General features: G+C 43.7%; 1 protein-coding gene across 7 annotated transcripts in view; it reads left to right on the top strand.

The window, feature by feature from the left end:
* PLXNC1 (plexin C1) overlaps positions 1–20,191 on the top strand; it is a 156,245-nt gene that overhangs the window by 27,073 nt on the left and 108,981 nt on the right. For all 7 annotated transcript variants that reach the window (XR_009494399.1, XR_009494398.1, XM_059886412.1 and 4 more), the window contains exons 3-4: positions 7,264–7,398; positions 11,491–11,591. Coding sequence is in view for 5 of the 7 variants with exons in the window: in XM_059886412.1 (XP_059742395.1) it covers positions 7,264–7,398; positions 11,491–11,591 (236 nt within the window). In the remaining 2 variants the exon portion in view is untranslated. The remainder of the gene's footprint in view (positions 1–7,263; positions 7,399–11,490; positions 11,592–20,191) is intronic.

Consider the following 20,191-nt stretch of genomic DNA (forward strand, 5'->3'; position numbering starts at 1 on the left):
GGGTGTAGTTTGGATTCCTTTGAGCTGACTCTGTTGCATATAGCAGATTATTTCAGGGGCAGAATTGAGTATTTTGAGCTTTTCCGGGTGGTAAAACAAGTAATAAAGAAACATGCATGAAATCTAATGTTTGTAACCTTACCCATGCGCATACCTTTCTTGTAAGCATAATAAGGCAGTGGGTGAGGAATAATAACAGCTAATGTTTCTGAGCTCAGACTGTGTGCCCAGCATTAGGACCAGTGTCTTCATGGATTAACTAGTTGAATGCTATTAACATCTCCACTTCATAAATGAAAAAACCTGAGGCTGTGAGATGATCAGTAACTTGCTCAAGGGGATTTGAACTGAAGCAACCAATCTTCTGGGCTTCCCAGGTGGCTCAGTGGGTAAAGAACCTGTCTGCAATACAGGATGATGCTGGAGATATCGGTTTGATTCCTGGGTTGAGAAGATCCCCTGGAGAAGGGCACGACAACCCACTCCATTATTCTTGCCTGGAGAACCCCATGGACAGAGGAGCCTGGTGAGCTACAGTCCATAGGGCTCATAGAGTCAGACATGACTGAATGACTGAGCATAGCACAATGCAACCAGTCTCCCAAAAAATTGCACTGACAATTCAAATGTATTTTGTAGAGTTTGTGGAACTGTTTTGTAAATTATTATTATTTTCTGATATTGGAATATCTAGGTTAGTATCAAGATGCACATATTTGAGGTTTCATGAGAAAGGGCTCTGGCTTTTGTGGTTTTAGTTTGTTCCTATTCAGGGACAGCTTGCTTCAGTCCAGCTGGTGCAGACTTCTCTTTTAGAAAAAGGCAGAGCCCTGTCCTCTTGGGGCTGCATGTAGTTCCTGGGAGCCTCTGAAGTCCCTTAGGAAGCCTGGCTTTTCCCCAGTGAACTCCTTTAGAGCGAAGGTAGGAAATCTGTTCCGGTTGAGTTTTAGAATGGCTCCAGCAGTAAGAGGCTAGGGTTGGCTTTCTCCAATGTCCCTGGGCCTCAAGTAGAGTTCAGGACACAGGAAGCCGTACCCGGCCCTTTCCCCAGGTCCAGCAGAGCAGCAGCACGCTTGTGCTTGCTTAGGACTGATTCCCTGTGTAGGTCTCCAAATTCTGCTCCTACCATGGAGGGAAATTCAACCCATTTCTAGAAAGTTCTTCCTGCCTCCACCCAGAGTAACCTCTGAAGAGTTTGCCTGGACTCTGGCTTTCAAAATTTTTGAGTGAAAAATAAGAGAAGTCTTTCATAAGGTCAAGCTCTGTTTATACTCCTACAGAATGTTCAAATAAGGAAAAGGAGGCCATGAGGAACCCAGGACAGGACCTGGGCCGGAAATGGGGGTGGTGGGGCTGGCTGAGCTGAGGTAACAGACCAAAAAGTAGAGTGGGGACTGTTGAAACTTGGAAGTGGCCTCCATGGTTGGCTGTTGAGAATGCCATGTTCAAGCTTACCCCCATCTCATTCATTCCAGTTTGTGAGTGTGCAGGGACTCCCTGATTCAGAACAAGCTCTCCCGTGGAATCCACAAATCTAGAACTCGTGATTCAGGCTGTGTGTTTCTCTTACTACTTACACTGAAATCAGGAGACAGGAAACCAGAGAGGCATTTGCTTTAATCTTTCTATTTCATATTTATTATTACTCCTACCTACTAAAGCACAGTAAAGGCTACTGTATAATTACCTTGCTTTCTCGTTTGTCTGTGTGTGTGTGTGGTTTAAGTCTCCTTTGTAGCATTTCTCAGAAACTATTGATGGAAAAAAAAGTGAGAAGATTGTTTACACTTAACTGGTTAGCCTCACAGAGTGAGGTATAAGAAAAAAAATGTGGTGAAAAATAGTTTTAACTTCTTGAACACCCGTGGCTTCCCAATGTCATAGTAAAGAAAAAAATAGTCTTTCATTTAATTTTCCTCCCCCTCATTTTCCTCACCAGGCTATCTTTCCCGTGGATGGTGTTGTCCCTGTTATACAGCTAACTGTATGGTGTGGAAGTCTTACACACTATACATTTCAGGACTGTAGTTTGTTTTTTATTTATTTATTTTTGCATGCAACGAAAATCCCAAGGCTAGTTAATAGGCTGCCTTGAGGCTTCAGGAAGATGTCAACAGAAACAATATGTTGACACTAACTGAAATCCTGCATTGGGAAAAATTTGTTTTCTACACAGGCTGCAGCTGGAAAAATCTGAAGAGCCCTATAAAATCTTGAATGCTAATAAAGTATGTTTTTCATTTAATAAATATTTATTGGGCACCTTTTTTTATGTGCCAGGACCTTTTCTGGGTGCCAAGGATACAAAAGTGAACAAAACCGACAATGCCCCTACGCTCTTGGTGGGAAAAGAAAGACAGGGAACGAGTAAATGGATTAATTAGTGGTGAAGTCATTACACAAGGTGGTAAATGCCATGGAGAAAACAGAGTGATGGGTAGAGAGGGACAGTGGGGTACCATAGAAAGGTGACCAGGGAAGGCTTCTCAGAGGTGACTTTTGAGACTCAAAGGATGAAAGGGTTTATGAGAATATACATGGCAGAGACTCACATTGACTTCAGACTAGATCTATAACAAGCGTGTATCCTGGAAGCAACAGATGAAAATCCACATCATGCCCGAGGAGTGTGTGTGTGTGTGTTGGAGGCATTTTCTCTTATGCAAAACTCAAGCCATTTTGGGTTTCTGTGACTCACCATTACTTCCTGCATCACTTCACTGATCGTGTTCTTTTCCGAGGCTGCCCAGCTCCAGTCTTGCTGGCTGGCTTTTCTGTGTTGAAGTGGATGTGACTTTTGCAGTTAGAAGATCTAAGTGTTCTCTCAGCGTCCGCCTGCTGGGCTGGGGTTGGGTGGGGTCAGAGGTGATATTAATAGAAATCCGGAGGAGAAGGAGAGCCTTCCCCATCCTCTCCTGGAGTCATCTGAGAGAGATGAGAATCATGCTGAAACAGAGACCCCAGTCTCTGTGTAGCTTCTGGTTTAGTAAAATTAAAAATGTGAGGAACATGGAAACTTCCTTGGGGCTGTGGAGAGCATTCTCTGCATAATCGAGCAAAAAGAAAAACATTTGACCCACTCATCCTCAAACACTTGAAATTTAGATTGTGTGTATGTATTTTTAAAGACAATGTATTAGCGTTGTTCAAAACTCAAAAGAACCAAGAAAACATGCAGTGTTAAGTCACCCATTCTTGACTTCTGGGGCAACCAAATACCTCTCTGTAAAATAGAGATATTTTATATATGTCTACAAGCAAAAGGGGGAGGATAGTCTTTTCCCCATTTATTAAACATATATGTTATATATGTGTATACATGTAGATATATATTTAACATAGCATTTTGAACATATAATACATAATATGTTTGAACATATAATACGTAAAAAGCTTTCTAATTCTTTTTATTGCTAAATAGCATTTATTGTTTGCACTGTAGTTTACTTCCCTGGATCCCTACTGTTGGGTACTTGGGTTGTTTCAGTCCTTTGTCGGAACACACAATGTTGCAGTAAGTCCCCATTACATCTGTCATTTCACATATATGCTAAGGGCTGTGGGGTCTAAGGATATGTGTTCTATAATTTTGATAGATGATGCCAAATTACCTTCTGGAGAAGTCTTACTCTCATCAACAATGAAGCATGTCCCTTTAAACCCAGCGTCTCTAGTTATTGTGACAAGCTTTGGTGTTGGCCACTCAAGGTAGCTTGTTCAGGAAACTGGCAAATCCTGGCACAAGTACACATTGGTAATTTAAAGAAAAAAAAAAGCAATTTCCCTGCCATAGTTCCAAGTTTTAGAGAGAATACTGATGCCTTATCTCCAAGGGATCTAGTAAATAAATCTGTATTGACCCAAATAAGATCTTTCTAGCCCCTACTCATCTGCATCCATCATGCTCCAGAAATAAATAAGCTCCAGTAACAAACAACTGCACGGCAGCTCTAACTCACTGAAAGTGGATAAGTGATATGAGTAAATAAAAAGTATGTTTTTATTTACTTTTAAATTTTAAAGCAAATCCAAGACACTATGTCATTTCACTCATACATATTTTATTACACATGTCTAGGAAACTATGATCATTTCTTTATATCACCACAACCATAAAGCTGTTATCACAAATATTAATAGGAAAATTATAATTAAGTGAAAAGTGAAAGGGAAGTCGCTCAGTCGTGTCCGACTCTTCACGACCCCATGACTGCAGCCCACCAGGCTCCTCCGTCCATGGGATTTTCCAGGCAAGAGTGCTGGAGTGGGGTAATTCTCCAAGAATTATCTAATAACAAGTCTAAATAACTAAATTTTCCTTATTGACTCAAGAATGTCTTTTTAAAATTGTTTTCTTCAAATTGGTATCTGATCAAGATATCTGAACAAGATCCTAAAATGACACTGAGGTTGGTCTGTTTCTCTGAGTCTGTGTGATCTCCTCTTGTCATTTGGTTCACCTCCATTGACTTTTTGAGGAAGGGAAGTCTGTGGTCCTGTGGAATGTCTCATATCGTGGATTTGGCTGTTCACATCCTTGTGGTACCATTTAGCTTGTTCCTCTACCCCTTCTGTTTCCTAATGCTAAATGGATGTTAGCACTAAAGGCTTATCAGATTTGGCTTCAGCTCTATTGGTAAGAATGCTTCATAGGTGTTCCTCCCAAATGATGGGTTTTATCCAATCAATTTGTAAACAGAGATCTGAACAGCAGGTTTTCTTCTCCTGACTCTAACTTCTATCAGTCTTATTTTTGTTTATATCTGACTTCTATCTCTTTCCTTCTATACAACCACGTTCCAAGAACCAGATCAGCTGTTTGCATCTGAGCTGATTAATAAGGAATGTGAATTAGAGATGGGAAGACAGGAGCCTGGCAAGTCCACACTTGGTCGGTCCCTCCCCGAGGTCTCCCTTGGCTCACCGTTCTCTGTAGGCCAGAGTCTCTAACAGAACTTTCCCTGATGATGGAAATGCTGCCTATCTGCACTCACAATATGATAACCACTAGCCATATGTGGATAGTTATTCCTTGAAATGTGACTCATGTGGCTGAGAAAGTGAATTTTTAATTAAATTTAAGTAGCCCTGTGTGGCTACTGGCTACCATATTGGATGGTGCAGCTGTAGAGTCATTTTTCAATGACTTGGGGTACAGACCTTTCCCAACTCCCTTGGGACCTAAATATTGCTTTTCCTTTTTTAAAAGTCATATTTAATGTATTTAGTTACATTGATTTTTTCCAGAGCTGCCACTGAACTTCGCAGTTCATGTGCTTCTCATGAGCTACCAGTTACACCAAATCCACCCAGGTTTGACTCAGAACAGATGATGGAAGGAAATCACCATCACAGGACAGGTCCAGATCCTGAGTGCACGCAGGATGCGGTTCCATCTGCCAAACTGATAAGGAGCCTATGGTTAAATAGCAAAAACGTGCTCACCATCAGGATGTGCGGCACAGGCATGTTATAGCTCAGTAGATGTGTTGTAGACTTTGAAAAGAATCTCAGGTGCCACGTTTTTGTTTTTGTTTTTTCAAATTATATGCCCAGTGTAACTGATGGCCACAGTGGTAGAGAGATGAATGAATATAGATGCTATATCTGGATGTTTTCAAACTGACAAAATGCTGAACATCCTCACTTTGAAAAGCATTGTATTGTTTGGGGCAAAGGGGTGGATACAGAGAGGATTAGGACATGGTGCCTACCCAAGAAGAGCTTGCAATCTAGTAATAGATTATTATCCATCGAGTATTGATTATGTGCTAAGCATTGTTCATAATTCTTATCTGGTCCTACAACAACTGTGTATAAGGAAAGCATTATGAGTTCCATTTTAGAGATGAGGAGATTGAGGCCCAGGGAGCTTCAGTAAACTCCTAGCTCAGAGTAGCACAGCTACTGGAAGGGCAGAGCCAGGAGGCAAACCTGAGACCGAACTACCGTTCTGTTTCCCCAGGGTTAGGGTGATAGTCACCCGAGCAGCCTTCCTAGCCATGTTTCAAACCACACCTTCTCACCGTGTCACTCCTATGCTCACAGCCCTGCTGTTGGCTCCCTGTCTCTTACCCAGAGTAAGAGGCAAAATCCTTACACAGGCCAACAAGAACCTATGTGATCCATCCTATTACCTTGCTGTCCACTCCCTTCTACCTTGCTTGTTTTGCTCAGGTCATACTGGTCTGCTCTCATTTTAGGGCCTTTGCACCAATGGATTGCTCTTCTAAGAGCATCTTTTGTTCAGATACCTAAGTGACTTGCTCCAGAATCTCCTGCAAGTCTCTAAATGAATGTCGCCTTCTAATGAAGCTTACATTGAACATGCATCTTCCATCTCATTTTACTTGGACCTGTATCACCTGCTAACATATTTTTTGAATATCGGAGTATAGTTGATTTATAACTGTGGATTAATTTCCAGTGTACAGCAAAGTGATTCAATTGTACATGTATAAATCGGTTCTTTTTCAGATTCTGTTCCTTTATAGATTATTATGAGATATTGAATGTAGTTCCCTATGATATAAAATACCTGCTGGTGTATGTTATAACTTTATAATTCGTTGTTAATTATCATTTTGCCCCTCACCCCACGCATGCACATGAATATAAGTTCTATAAGGGCAGAATCTTCCCGCCATTTGTTCACTGCCATTTTGCAAACATCTAGAATGTGCCAGAATAATATAGTGGATGTTCAGTAGATATTTATTGACAAAAGATGAATGAAGCTCAGGAATGGCCAGTTTCAAAGCCACACTTATATTTGATGTATAAACAAGTACCTACTTGTTTAGGCCTGCTAAGTTGTCCTGGTTACTTTAAAACACATAGCCATGCAGACTCACATAGGCAAATCAGAGTAACCCATGCAAATATCTGTCAAACTGACTGCCTTCAGTTTTAAGATCACTTGGCATAGCACTAGTGAAGCTGTCACTGTAGCGTCTCATAAGGCCCCTGTGGTCAGAAATTGTGGACAGTGGGCTTCCACATGGAAGGATACTGCCCCAGCACTGAAGAGTGACCTTTTGTGTGTGTGCATGCACAGCTTTGTCCCCTACAAAAGCAGAAATACCAAGCTTGTCATCACTGGCCTTGAAGGCTGAGACATGAGCCGATGATGAAGGAAAGCAGCATCCCAGCCAGTGTGCATAGTGAGGAAGAAAGGATGTAGTCTTAGGATTAAGCAGTAAGTTTTGCCACCCTGAAATTCAAACTATTTAATGGACGTTTTATTTCTTTTTTAAAAAACAGGTTATTCTCAGTGAAAATTTGGCCTCGAATTGTCCAGAGGTTATCTATGAAATCAAAGAAGAAACACCTGTTTTCTACAAACTTGTTCCTCATCCTAAGAAGAATATCTACATCTACCTAACAGCTGGAAAAGAGGTAGGTAGAAATACTAGTTACCATTTCTGTCTTATGAATACAAACTGTTTGACGCTTGTACTTTGAACTACTGAGTTTAAACACTGCTGCAAGCTCTGAGAAGACCTGCCATGGTTCACAGGCATGGAATTAAAAACCTTACTGTCAGTAAGTAAGCAAGAAATATTACCTATTTAGACAATTTTATTATTGGCTATATTTCCAATGCCAAGTTTTTCAGAGAAGTGTGTGCTTGCAAATGGGTGCATAATCAGCAAGGTAACTGAATTTACACATTTATCATGTGGGCATTGAACGGTTAGATGCATTTATGAATATGCCCAATGGGATTGGCTTTGGAATTTGGGGTTAATATCAGGCCACAGTCTTATACACATTCATGAACCAGGAAATATATGGCACCCACCCTCCGTCTCTTAATTTATCTGGCTGTTTTAGTTTTTCTTCTTGCTTCTGCTTACTGAAATAAAAAGGATGCCTTTTTACATTTTCTTCAGTTTTAAAGAGCTTTCACCAAGGGAAAGAGGAGGGGAACTAATTATTATTGAGTTCCTACCGATGCTGTACTAGTTACTATTCCAAAGGGAGTCTCTCTAGATGCATAGAATTGTACACACAAACACACCAACCCCAAAATATAATAAACAATGTTAACAAAAGCTGTCAATAATGTAGTGAGATAAAAATTACCCTTGTTTTGTATATGAAGAATCTAGGACTCAGGCTAAATACCTTTTCATGGATATATACATACAGGGCCTTGTCAGGGGTAGGACTTAAATTCTACGCTGATCTTGAAGCCTATGATTGTTGTTGTTCAGTCACTAAATCATGTCCAACTCTTTGCAGTCCCATGGACTGCAGCACGCCAGGCTTCCCTGTCCTTCCCTACCTCTCGGAGTTTGCTCAAACTCATGTCCGTTGAGTCAATGATGCCATTCAAACATCTCATCCTCTGTCACCCACTTCTCCTGCCCTCAATCAGGGCAGCATCAGGGTCTTTTCCAGTGAGTCAGCTCTTCACATCAGGTGGCCAAAGTATTGGAGCTTTAGCTTCAGCATCCGTTCTTCCAGTGAATATTCGGGGTTGATTCCCTTTAGGATTGACTGGTTTGATCTTCTTGCAGTCCAAGGGACTCTCAAGAGTCTTCTCCAGCACCACAGTTTGAAAGCATCAATTCTTCAGTGCTCAGCCTTCTTTATGGTCCAACTCTCAAATCCATTCATGACTACTAGAAAAACCATAATTTTGACTGTACAGACCTTTGTCAGCAAAGTGATGTCTCTGCTTTTTAATACACTGTCAAAGCCTGTAATAAGTAGGATCAACCCCAAATTTGTGAAAACCAAACATTCTTTCATGGTTGTTTTGACTCATGACCATTTGAACATACAAAGTGCAAAGATAACTGAGACTTACATAATTACATGATGAATGTCACATGCTCTCAGCCCACCCCCATTTTTCATTCTTTTCTTCTCTATTATTCTAAGCAGAGCAGCAATGACATCAGTCTCCATGTACTGGCCAAGTCACAGAGATGATGTGCAAGCCATTTAGAGCTTCTGACTTTCCTAAAAAGGCATTATTGCCCTTTGCATGTTGAAAAGGCAGCTATTCAAAATGACCACGTTGAGATGGCCAGTGAATCTCATATACCTTTGTTCTTCACCATACAGAACCTTTGCAAACAGCTTGCTTCAACATTTAAACACTGTCTATTATATTTCTTCCCCCAGGGCTCCTATAGTTGAAAGATTTTTGTCTATTCAACAAACTGCATTTATTAAGTAACAATTCCCATTCTCAGGCTTTATTTATCAAGGGCATCTCAAAACAGCCACTCAGAGCGCTGACTGTGCTACCACAGGGAGCTGATAAAATTCCAGCTCAAAGCAAAGACACTTGTAGCCTTGCTTAGTCTGTGCATGTTTTTGTAATCAGCTTTTTGAAACATTACAAATAGCTCATAAATCCTTCCCCCAAATCCCAGACTGTAGGCCGAGAACCACAGTGAGAATCACCAGTAGTTGATAGATTCTCACTTTCTGAAGGTGAAGAGTTCTAGTCTGGCCATTCAAAGCCTGAAGACCTGGGAAGAGTTTTCTACTGGGCATCAAAGCTGGCTATTCTTACTTTCTTCACTTAGATTCACTGCTGGAGTTCCTATTAGTAAGACTCTGGTTTTCTGGTTTAGCCAAGATAGGCCCTACAGAGGCAAAACCCAAGGAAGATCCTTCCTCAACTCTTGGGGAGATAGGAACAGACAAACTGAAATGCCCTGGTATATCCATAGAACACCTGGTCATTAAAAACAACCACATGGGGATAGCTACATTATTGTGGAATAACTCCTATAATGTGTTAAGTTAGAGAAGCAGGTCCAATGTAGTAGTTATGGTGGCCTTTCTTTAACATGGACTTCCCTGGTGGCTCACACAGTAAAGAATCTGCCTACAATGCAGGAGACCCAGGTTTAGTCGCTGGGTTGGAAAGAATCCCCTGGAGAAGGAAACGGTTACCCGCTCCAGTATTCTTGCCTGGGAAATCTCATGGACACAAGGAGCCTGGCAGGCTGCAGTCCATGGGGTTGCAAAGAGTTGGACAGCACTGAGCGACTAACACTTTCACTTTTTTTTTCAGAGTAGTTCTCATAGAATGTTCTGGAGACTCATTTTGTACTAAATGTTCTGAGCAAAAGTAGTCCTGAGAGCAGATGTTACCTACTATATCCCTCCTAGAGTATCATAACCAGAGCATTCAAACGCTCTCAGAAGCCTTGTGCTAAGGAAACCGAGTTTGCTTTTTGCCTGTGAGATTTCACATGTGTGTTGGACCGTGGAAACTTTTTCCAATGTAGTAGCAAGAACCAAGATTTATTGAGTGTGTATTATGTGCTGGGCATTGTTGGTAATAACCCTGTGAAGTCAGCAGTGCCATCACCATGTCACAGGTGAGAAAACAAGGTCAGAGAGATTCCGTGACATTTGTGAAAACACCCCAGAATTACAAAGATGTCCTGTGAGCTACAAGGAAGTATCCACATTCTGATTAATTTCGGCTCAGGCTGGTGGCCTGCCCGCTGCATCTGTCAGCCACCCTGGGAACTGAGATGATGGGTGTGGTTATTCTCCACAAAGTCAACTTAAAATGGACTGTTCATTAGAATGGACTCAACTTAGAATGGACTCTGCTTTTCTCACAAACTTCTTCTAGAACTCTCTGTTCTCTGTATGATTTAAGAAGTTACTTATGGTCTCCAGCAGGTACAACTTGCTGGCTCTGAGTTCTACAGGTTTCCTGACTATCTGCTGTGGGATTTTGCCTGCAAAAAGTATGCTGTGTAAGGCTCAGGTCCTCCCTGCCTCCCCTGACCCTGCTTGGAGGCTTGGCCTACCTTTGGGGCCTGGGTTTGCCCATCACCATCTCCCTCTCTGGGGGCTGCTATTACCTGACAACTGGAAGAGGCAGCTCCAGGGGCTGAGAATGATTGGAAAACTCCTCCTATTTCTTTTATTTTCGCCTTCAGTGGAGGGAGTGTGAGCAGTGAGCTGGGAGCTGAGGTGATGGAACAACCCTGAGAAGGGTGTGGAAGGGTGGTCCTCATTTCCATGCCAAGGGTTAACCTCCTGCTGACACTTGGGGTCAGAGCCTGTTGCTTTCCCCTGATGCTCATCTTCAAGGTGCTATTGACTCACTCTCTGAAAACCAGGTGACCTGATTCCATGATCTTGGAAATCACTATTAGCAGATCAGAAAGCTAACTATGTACCTGTTAGCGGAGGTTAATAGAGGTTCACCTATAAGAACTCTTTAAAAATACAGATTCCTAGGCCCCTGCCCCCGTCCTGCTCAACTTGAGTCTCAGCGGCAGGGGGTCTGGGAATCTGCCCTTTCAAAAGCTCCCCCAGGAGATGCTGATAAACTGCTCCATAGCCTAGGACTTGAGAACCACTGCCCGATGTCATTACACAGACATTCAGCATTTGAGTTGATAAATGTCTCCTCGTGGCCCTTCATCAGATAAGGTGTTGGAGTTTTTCTGGTGTTGCTTATAATTCCATCTGAGCTGCCATCATCTTTATTTTTAGGTGAGGAGAATTCGTGTTGCGAACTGCGGTAAACATAAATCCTGTTGGGAGTGTTTAGCAGCAACAGACCCTCACTGCGGTTGGTGCCATTCGCTACAAAGGTATTTCCTGAGTTTTCTCACCGACTTGCAATTTTGAAACAGTGTGATGCGGCTGCACACTTGTTGCCCTACTTTAAGGATCCATTGCAATGACCTGGGGGAACTGATCTCGGCGCCCACTAAAATATCATTGTGTAATCCAAATGCATTCTCGGGGATGTTCCCAGCCATGACGGTGTTACTGAAATCATTTGACCTGGACGGCTGAGAGGGTCCCCAAGCTGGAAGGGTAGGGGGAGTTGGAGGTGGGGGAGAGGGGATAAGTTGGGGCTGTCAGTTTTTCTTTTACTTTCTGCAGAGTTCTCCAAGACTAGAGAGAGAGAGAGACAGAAGGTTCTCCTTCAGCGGAGATAAAAGAATAGGCATGTTTGAAATGTTTCAAATGAATCCTCATGATGTCACGCATTCGGTTGGCTCCGTGGAAGCCTGATTATTGATGATGTTGTCTCCTGATGCGCGGTACAGCTGTGCACAGGCCTGATGTGCAGTCGCAGTCTCCGGGCAGAATCTGCCCAGCTCGGTCTTGAATTACGATGTTCACGACCCATCTAGGCTCAGGGCGACTTGTAGCAGCTTCCTTGCCATGGCAGCTCCCAGTGTCGCTGGGACCGGCCTGGTTGGATTCACTGTTGCCATGACAACTCAGTACTCAGGCTCTGCTATAGAAGTGAGGAGAGGAGAGCCTGCTGCAGCTCAGGCAGAGGGGAAAAAAACACATACACCGTAACAGTGTCTGTCAGTTTGGTGCTTTCAGTTTTTAAAGGTGAAAAAGGATAAGAAAGAGTAGAACAGGGGCAGAGAAGCTGAAGGCTAAACAAGGGGCAATTTGGGGAAAGAAAAGAAGGCTGAGAAAGAGAATTTGGGAAGCTTTTGCAGGGAAGAAGGCAAGAGGAATGAAGAAGTATGGGGAAATACAATGTAAGCCAGAGGTTCAGTAAACAAAATAAAAATATGGGGATGGAATTAATTAAGAGTTCATGGAGGAAGTCTGAAGCTGAGATGCAGCAAGATGCATAATTGCCCTTGCCTTTCACTGAGCTTCCTTACCGGGCTGTTGCCGTCAGAATCACCGGCAGACAAAAGAAGCAGGGCCAGGAAGAGGCTCATGAATAATTGTAATTGGGTAGGAACGTTTTCTTCTTGTGGCTTGCCTAAGACTAGACTTGAAGAAAATTAACTGATCGCAAACAGACCGGTATCGCTGCACACTCACTAAGAGGTTTTGCTGTAATCTTTCCAACCCTTTGCACTGATGTAGGTCCTCTGGGTTTGCAGAGCTCTCTGCACGAGTTAATTCAGTAACACTGGTGGAGTTGGTGGCGATGGTCACAGTGGTGATGTGATTACATAGCCACATGTAGCTGGTGGCCACTCTATGGGCAAGCACAGGTCTGGCATTCATAAGAGATGTCTGAATTAGAGGTGTGAATTTGGGGGGTTAATAGTGTTCAGATGATACACGTCGTGAAGTTGTAAGACCAGTGAGGGAGGGGGCATAGGTTGAGGAGAGGAGTAGTTGAAGAACTGAGCTTTGAGTTCAGTGAGCATTGGTGCAGGGTTTAGGGGTCAGGGAGATGAAGAAGTAGAGCTGAGAGAACAGCCAGAAGCGAGAGGAAAAACCAAAGAAGGTGGCTTCTTGGAGGCCCAGGGAAGAAAGGAGGAGGGGAGTGGTCCATCGTGCCAGATTGTGCTGAGATGTCGAGCAAGAAAAGCGAATTGAACCACTGGACTTAGCAGGTGATTACTGCCAACTGTGACAAGGACAGGAAGTAGTGATAAAACTGTAAAGAGAAAATGAGAAGAGGATGGAGCGGAGACAGCTCTTTCGAAGAGCTTTACTGAGAAAGACAGCAGAAACATGGAGCAGACATTGCAGGAAAGTGTGAAGTCCAGAGAGCTGTTTTTTAAGACACATGAAATAACTGTGTTTTAGTGCGGCTGGGAAAGTTCTAGTAGTGTGGGAGAAACTGACAATACAGCAGAGAGAAGAGAATTGTGGGGTGTTGTCTTTCTGCAGCTGAAAGAAAATATGATCTTCTGTGCCAGTGGGGGGCCCAGCCCCAGCCAGGAGCATGGGACCCTTCATCCTTGGTCATGGGAGGGCAGGAGGAAAATATGGGCTCAGGAGCAGGTCAGTGATAGAAGCATATACAGTGTCTTTTCGTGTGACTTTGCATTATTTTCAGGAATGTATGATGAGTGAGAGCGAGGTGAGGGAGGAAGCCCTGGAGTTGGAAGGGAGAAGTGAGAGAAGGTACAGAAGAGAGAGGACGAGAGAACAGAGCTAGGAAATGAAGAGCAATTGCCAGACAGTGTCAGGGTGCATGTGAGCTCCATGGTCTTGCTCTTGAAGTGAGAGCAGTACTCCTGGTTCTGCTTTCACAAGCCACGTTTGGCTCTGTAGGCATAGCGGTAGGATAGGGGAGAGTTAGATTTAGCCAGAGATGGGACTGGTGGCTCAGTGGTAAAGAATCTGCCTGAAATACAGGAGACACAGTTTCAGTTCCTGGGTGGGGAAGATCCCCTGGAGGAGGGCATGGCAAGCCACTCCGTACTCTTGCCTGGAGAATCCCCAGGGACAGAGGAGCCTGGCAGGCTACGATCTATGGGGTCACAAAGAGTTGGACACGACTGAAGCAGCTAAGCAGCAGCAGGGAGTTTTCAAGAGAGGAAAGTTGCGTCCAGGAGCTGAGGGTGCCTGATGATATGAGTTTGGATACTTACAATTGTGGACCCTGGGCTCCAAGCTGGAAGTGAGGAGGGAGGTGAGGATGGGCGTGAGGGATGGGAAAAGGTAGCCAGCTCTGTGCAGGGGAGACTGTTTTGGGGTTTGAGACTTGTGGGACCTGGGGACCTGGAGAAGAGGTAGTGGTCGGACTATGGGGAACTTGACATTAAGGTCGCAGAGGGTGCAGAGTTATTGGTCCTGACAAGGTCTGGGGTGGGATTCTGTAACTGAAGTAGGATGGAGGACAAGATCATTGGCAGAGAGGGTTGGCATCTGAGGGGTCACAGTGCTCACTGGGCCAGTCATCAAGAAGGACTATGGAACAATTTTGGAGGGACTGAGGAGCAAGATATTCAAAAAAAGAAATGAATTGCCTATAGGCTGCATGGTCTGTGGATGGTGGTGACAAGGTGGGGCTTGGGGGCCTCTGGGCAGATGGCCCAATGGCTTAAGCTTCAGAGCTGGGGTGTGGGGAGTAGGCTTGGAAAGAAAGGAAGAAGAATCATCCTAAAGAGGCAGCAAGACACAAGGAGGACCCTTATGATGAGGGAGAGGAAGCAGCCAGCCCTTGGTGGGCTGTAGGAATCGGTGTCCTCAGGGAGAGCCTGGTTTCAGAATGAACAAAAGAGTGAAGAGAATAGTTGGAGAAGTTGAAGACTCCAGGGATTTTATTGATGATGGGCTATGATAAAGGAGTTCTAGCCTTCTAGAAAAGGCTGCTCATAGCTTCCCCTGCTTCTGCTCTTGTTCCCTTACCCCTGCCCCAAGAGGAGTGGGCGTTTAAAAATCTCAACCAGATCATTTTATTCCCCAGCTTAAAAACCTCCACTGGCCTCCATTGTAGAATTCAGTCTGACTCCCTTACTCATGGGACCTGAATACAGAGCTTCTAAGAATCAGGTCCTTGGTTACTTGGCCCTTTCTTTCTAACTTAACAATATGCCAGGTTTGTTCCTCCCACAGGGACTTTTCACCAGCTGTTTCCTCAATCTAGAAAATTCTTCCCCAAATCTTGCCACGGTTGGTTCTTTTCTTACTCGTCAGGTCCCAGCATGCACATCTCCCCCTCTACCAATGACCCAGTCTGAAGAAGCCTCACCTCACTCCCAGTGACGTCACTGTTTTGTTTTATTCTTGGCCCCATCACTACCTGGCTTCCCTGGTGGCTCAGTGATGAAGAATCTGTCATGAGACCTGGGTTCAATCCCAGAGTCAGGAAGATCCCCTGGAGAAGGAAATGGAAACCCACTCCAGTATTCTTGCCTGGAGAATCCCATGGACAGAAGAGCCTTCTGCGCTATAGTCCATGGGGTCACAAAGAGGTGGACATGACTGAGCAACTACCACACACACGTATCACTACCTGAATGACCTTCTTTCTCTGCCTCTTTATTATAATGTAAGTTGCTTGGGAGCCTTGTCTTGTTCATGACCATATCCCCAGAATCGAGAACAGTGCTTGGCACATGATAGGTGCTTTAAAAATGCATGTCAAATGAATGGAGATTGAGTGGTTGGAAACATCTACCAATGGCAGGCTGAGACATGTTAAGCATGATTAAAACATTCCAGGTTTGTGAACTGATGGCCCTTCCCAGCCATGTCAGATCACTTGGTTTCAAACTGGCTTGGTTCTGGCCTAAGATGAAATAAAACTAAGCCTCATATCTGTGACTCATGTTAAGCTCCCAGTACCATTCAAAATTAGGAATTCTAAAGGGGGATGTTTTCTTATAACTGTAGAGCATCCCACTGTGTTTATTTTAAATGTCACAGATTTATTTAGAAAAATAATTTGTTTTCTCTGTTGAGAAGGTTGAGTTTTATTACATACATGTCGAGAAAGTGGATGTGTTTGGGGGTGTGTGTGCAAGAAAATGATCTTAGCTTCCTTTGGATCAAGTGTGAAGAATGGGCATCCAGTAAAAGCTGATTAAAAAGCGATTAGACAAACAATGAGCTCAAAAAAGTCTAGTATTTTATTGTTGGAACCTCAAATCCAACCTATGCTGAATTTTTCTGTGTGGGTGGAAAGTGAATTTTTGCAGGCTGAATATCTTAGGTTTGGAAGCAGCTTCTCAGTTTCTCCCATATTGCAAAGCATAGCACATGTGTTCAGTTATGGATTTCCACAAAACTGGCAATCCTGAACCAATGAACAGGTGAGGTTCCAAAAGTTCATTTGCAAATTTGTTTGGCACTCTGAATGCATTTTTCCCATACAAACAATGTCATAAATTAAGGGCTGATTCCCAAGTCAGCCCACAAAATTCAATTTATTTAATTTCAATAAATATTTATTGAATATCTACCAAGAACCCAATGTGGGAAGTGACATAACTAGGTGATATTGGGAGAAATCAGATGCCATTCTTGGCCTTAAAGAATTTACATGCCAGCTAAAGAGACAGACCCATCACTGGCCAGGATTCATTCATTCAGTCATACATCGCATCAACAGATTTCCTGAGCACCTACTGTGTGCTTGGGATACAGTTCTTTCTTGCCCACATGGAGCTTGCAGTCTAGTGAGGGATAAAAAAAAAAAAAGCAAAAAGTGAAGTCCCTCAGTTGTGTCTGACTCTTTGTGACCCCATGGACTGTAGCCTGCAAGGCTCCTCCATCCATGGGATTTCCAGGCAAGAATACTGGAGTGGGTTGCCATTTCCTTCTTCAGGGGATCTTTCTGACCCAGGGATTGAACCCGGGTCTCTCGCACTGCAGGCAGACTCTTTACCATCTGAGCCACCAGGGAAGCCCAGTGAAGGATAGGGACAGTGTTATTAGTCAGGTCTGCTCCAGTAATACTGTGTTAACCAACAGATTCTCAGTGGCTTACAAGAACAAAAATTTGTTTTTCTTGCTCATGGTTCAGCTCCAGTGGAGGATGGGGGTGGGAAGGGGACTCTTTGTCAAGTTGTAGGTGGAGAGTTTGGTTCAGATCTGCTTCATACGTCTCTCGTCCTGTATGTACTCTCCTCAAGGCAGACAGCAGAAGTGCAGGAACCCAAGCTGAACTCTGTGGTGCATTCAGAGCCTCCACTCATGTCACGTTTGCTGATATTCCATTGGCAAGCAAGCCACATAGCCAAGCCAAACATCAGTGAGATAGGGATACATACTGCACCTACTCTAGGTCCTTCTATTACAGGAGAGACTGCAGAAGTGGGAACAGTAATTCAGTCTACCCCAATACGTCAAGGGGTTTCCAATCTATTAATCTTGATAGGTAAATAGAGAGTAATAATGTTTAGCACAGAGGAAGTGGAGGATTCCATGGAGGCACATTAAAAAAAAAAATCTAAATAATAATAGCACATGTTGGCGAGGATGTGGAAAAAATGAAACCCTTGTGCACTGTTGGTGAGAATGTAAATTGGTGCAGCCACTGTAGAAAACATTGTAGAGGTCCCTCAAAAAATTGAAAATAGAACCATCACGTGATCCAGCAATGCCACACCTAGGTATTTTTCTGAAGAAAATGAACACTGATTCAAAAAGATAAGTGCATTCCTATGTTCATTGCCGTGTTATTCACAATAGACGAGATGTGGAAGCCACCTAAGTATCCTTCGATAGATGAGTGGATAAAGAAGATGTACAAAGTAGACAATGGACTCCTCCTCAGACATTTAAAAAATGAAATCTTGCCATTCATAGCAACATGGATGGACCTAGAGGATATTAAGCTAAGCGAAATAAGTCAGGCAGAGAAAGACAGATATTGGATGGATTTCACTTGTATGTGGAATCTAAAAAAACGTAAACAAAAATAGCAATGGAAACAGAGTCGTAGGTACAAACAGGTGGTTGCCCGAGAGGAGGGGGATGGGGAGATAGGTGAAATAGGTGAGGGGGATTAAGAGGAACAGACTTCCAGTGCAAAATAAATGAGTCATGGAGTGAAATGTACAGCTGGAGAATATATGGTAATAATTAATAATAATTAGTAGTAGTAATTATAGAATGGAATAATGATTAATGATAATAATATGCTGATAACTTTGGTGACAGATGGTACCTCGACTTGTCATGGTGACTGTTTTGTAATGTATAGAAATATCAAATCACTATATTGTGCACCTGGATCTAACAGTTTTATAGGTCTATTATACTTCAATTAAAAAGACAACCACAGGTTCAGTGAAAATGAATCAATCAAAGAAAAGAAACCTAAACTTAAGGTCACAGAAGGCTTCCTGGAGGAAGGGATGTCTAAGCTGAGCCTGAAGTGTGAGCGTCAGAGAGCATCCAGGTAAAGAGAGAGGAGGTGGAGGAAACTGAGGGAACAGGCCATGCCAAGGCCGGGAGCTGGAGGAGCGCTTGGCCTGACGGGCAGTATGGAGCAAGGGTATGGTCTGAGGAGCGTAGTTAACGAGGATAGATGGGGTGGGGGAGAATGAGTCTTATAGCCCATGTTAAAGATCTGAATTTTCCTGGAAAGGCTTTGGGAAGCCATTCCAGGGTTTCAATCAGAAGGCAGACTGGATCACTTGTGTCGGGTAGAACAAGCATTCTGGGACAAGACAGACTACAGAAGACACCGCTGGAAACCCGCAGATCACTGAGAAAGTGGTTGTAAACCAGCAAGAGATTGGAGACTGAATTTGAGAGATGATCGTGGGGATGGAGAGAAGCAGGTGGATTTAAGAGCTGGCTGGAAGATAGAATTGACAGGACTTAGTGATTAATTGGATTCCTCCCTTGAGTCTGACACACTAAAAATAGGGCCATAAAATGAAAAATAAAATATCAAGGTGGCCACTGTTTTTCTGGAAGATGTATTCTTTCTCTTTTGATCTAAGTCCTCACAAAGAAAGTAATGATACCCAAGCCTACACTGGATGCCTACTGTGTCTCAGGCCTTGTACTTGGCTCTGGGTGGGAACCCAAAGGATGGGTACCTAAGTTAGATGGAGAAGGACTTCTGAGAGAGGTGGAGCTGGGTCTCAGTTCCTGGGACTTTGCTGTTGAAATGATAGGGGAAAGAGTGCAAGTATCTGGCTTGGGTACCAGAGGGACCAAGGTATTACTGACTGAGCAGGAGTTTAGAAAGACTAGCCAGTTTGGGATGCCCAGCAATGCAGGGGATGACTACCACACTGGAAGGAGGAGTCCAGCAGAGAAAGAAGAGTGCAGACCTGGAGTCAGTGTGTTCAGGATTGAATCCAGGCCCCTGTGTGACCTGCAGGTTTCTTATCATCTCTGTGCCAAATCTCCTCTTCTATAAAGCAGGGCTTCCCTGGTAGCTCAGCTGGTAAAGAATCCTCCTGCAATGCAGGAGACCCTGGTTGGATTCCTGGGCCAGGAAGATCCCCTGGAGAAGGGATAGGCTACCCACTCCAGTATCCTTGGGCTTCCCTGGTGGCTCAGCTGGTGAAGAATCCGCCTGCAATGCAAGAGTTCTGGGTTTGATCCATGGGTTGGGAAGATCCCCTGGAGAAGGGAATGGCTACCCACTCCAGTATTCCTGCCTGGAGAATTCCATGGACTCTGCAGTCCATGGCGTTGCAAAGAGTGGGGCATGACTGAGTGACTTTCACTTTCATAAAGCAGAGTAGTAACAGTACCTCTCTTGGAGGCTTGCTGAGAGAATTAGATGATGTGCATAAAGTCCTAGGCACAGTTCCTCTTTATGGTAAGCACTGTAGTGATGTTAGCTGTTATGATGGCAAAACCCCAGAGGAAGGAGCAGTTGGTTGTAACCAAGGTTGGGAAAGGCTTCAGAGAAGAGGTCACGTTAAGATTGGGTCTTGGGGGAGAGGAGAATATTGGGTCTTGAAGCCTGAGGAGAATTTCACCATGGGTGTGGAGTGAGGGATAATTCACGCAGCAGAACCATCACAATAAGGGTGTGATCTTTTCATTTTAT

Source organism: Bos taurus, chromosome 5, assembly GCF_002263795.3.
Source record: "Bos taurus isolate L1 Dominette 01449 registration number 42190680 breed Hereford chromosome 5, ARS-UCD2.0, whole genome shotgun sequence".
Taxonomy (NCBI): domain Eukaryota; kingdom Metazoa; phylum Chordata; class Mammalia; order Artiodactyla; family Bovidae; genus Bos; species Bos taurus.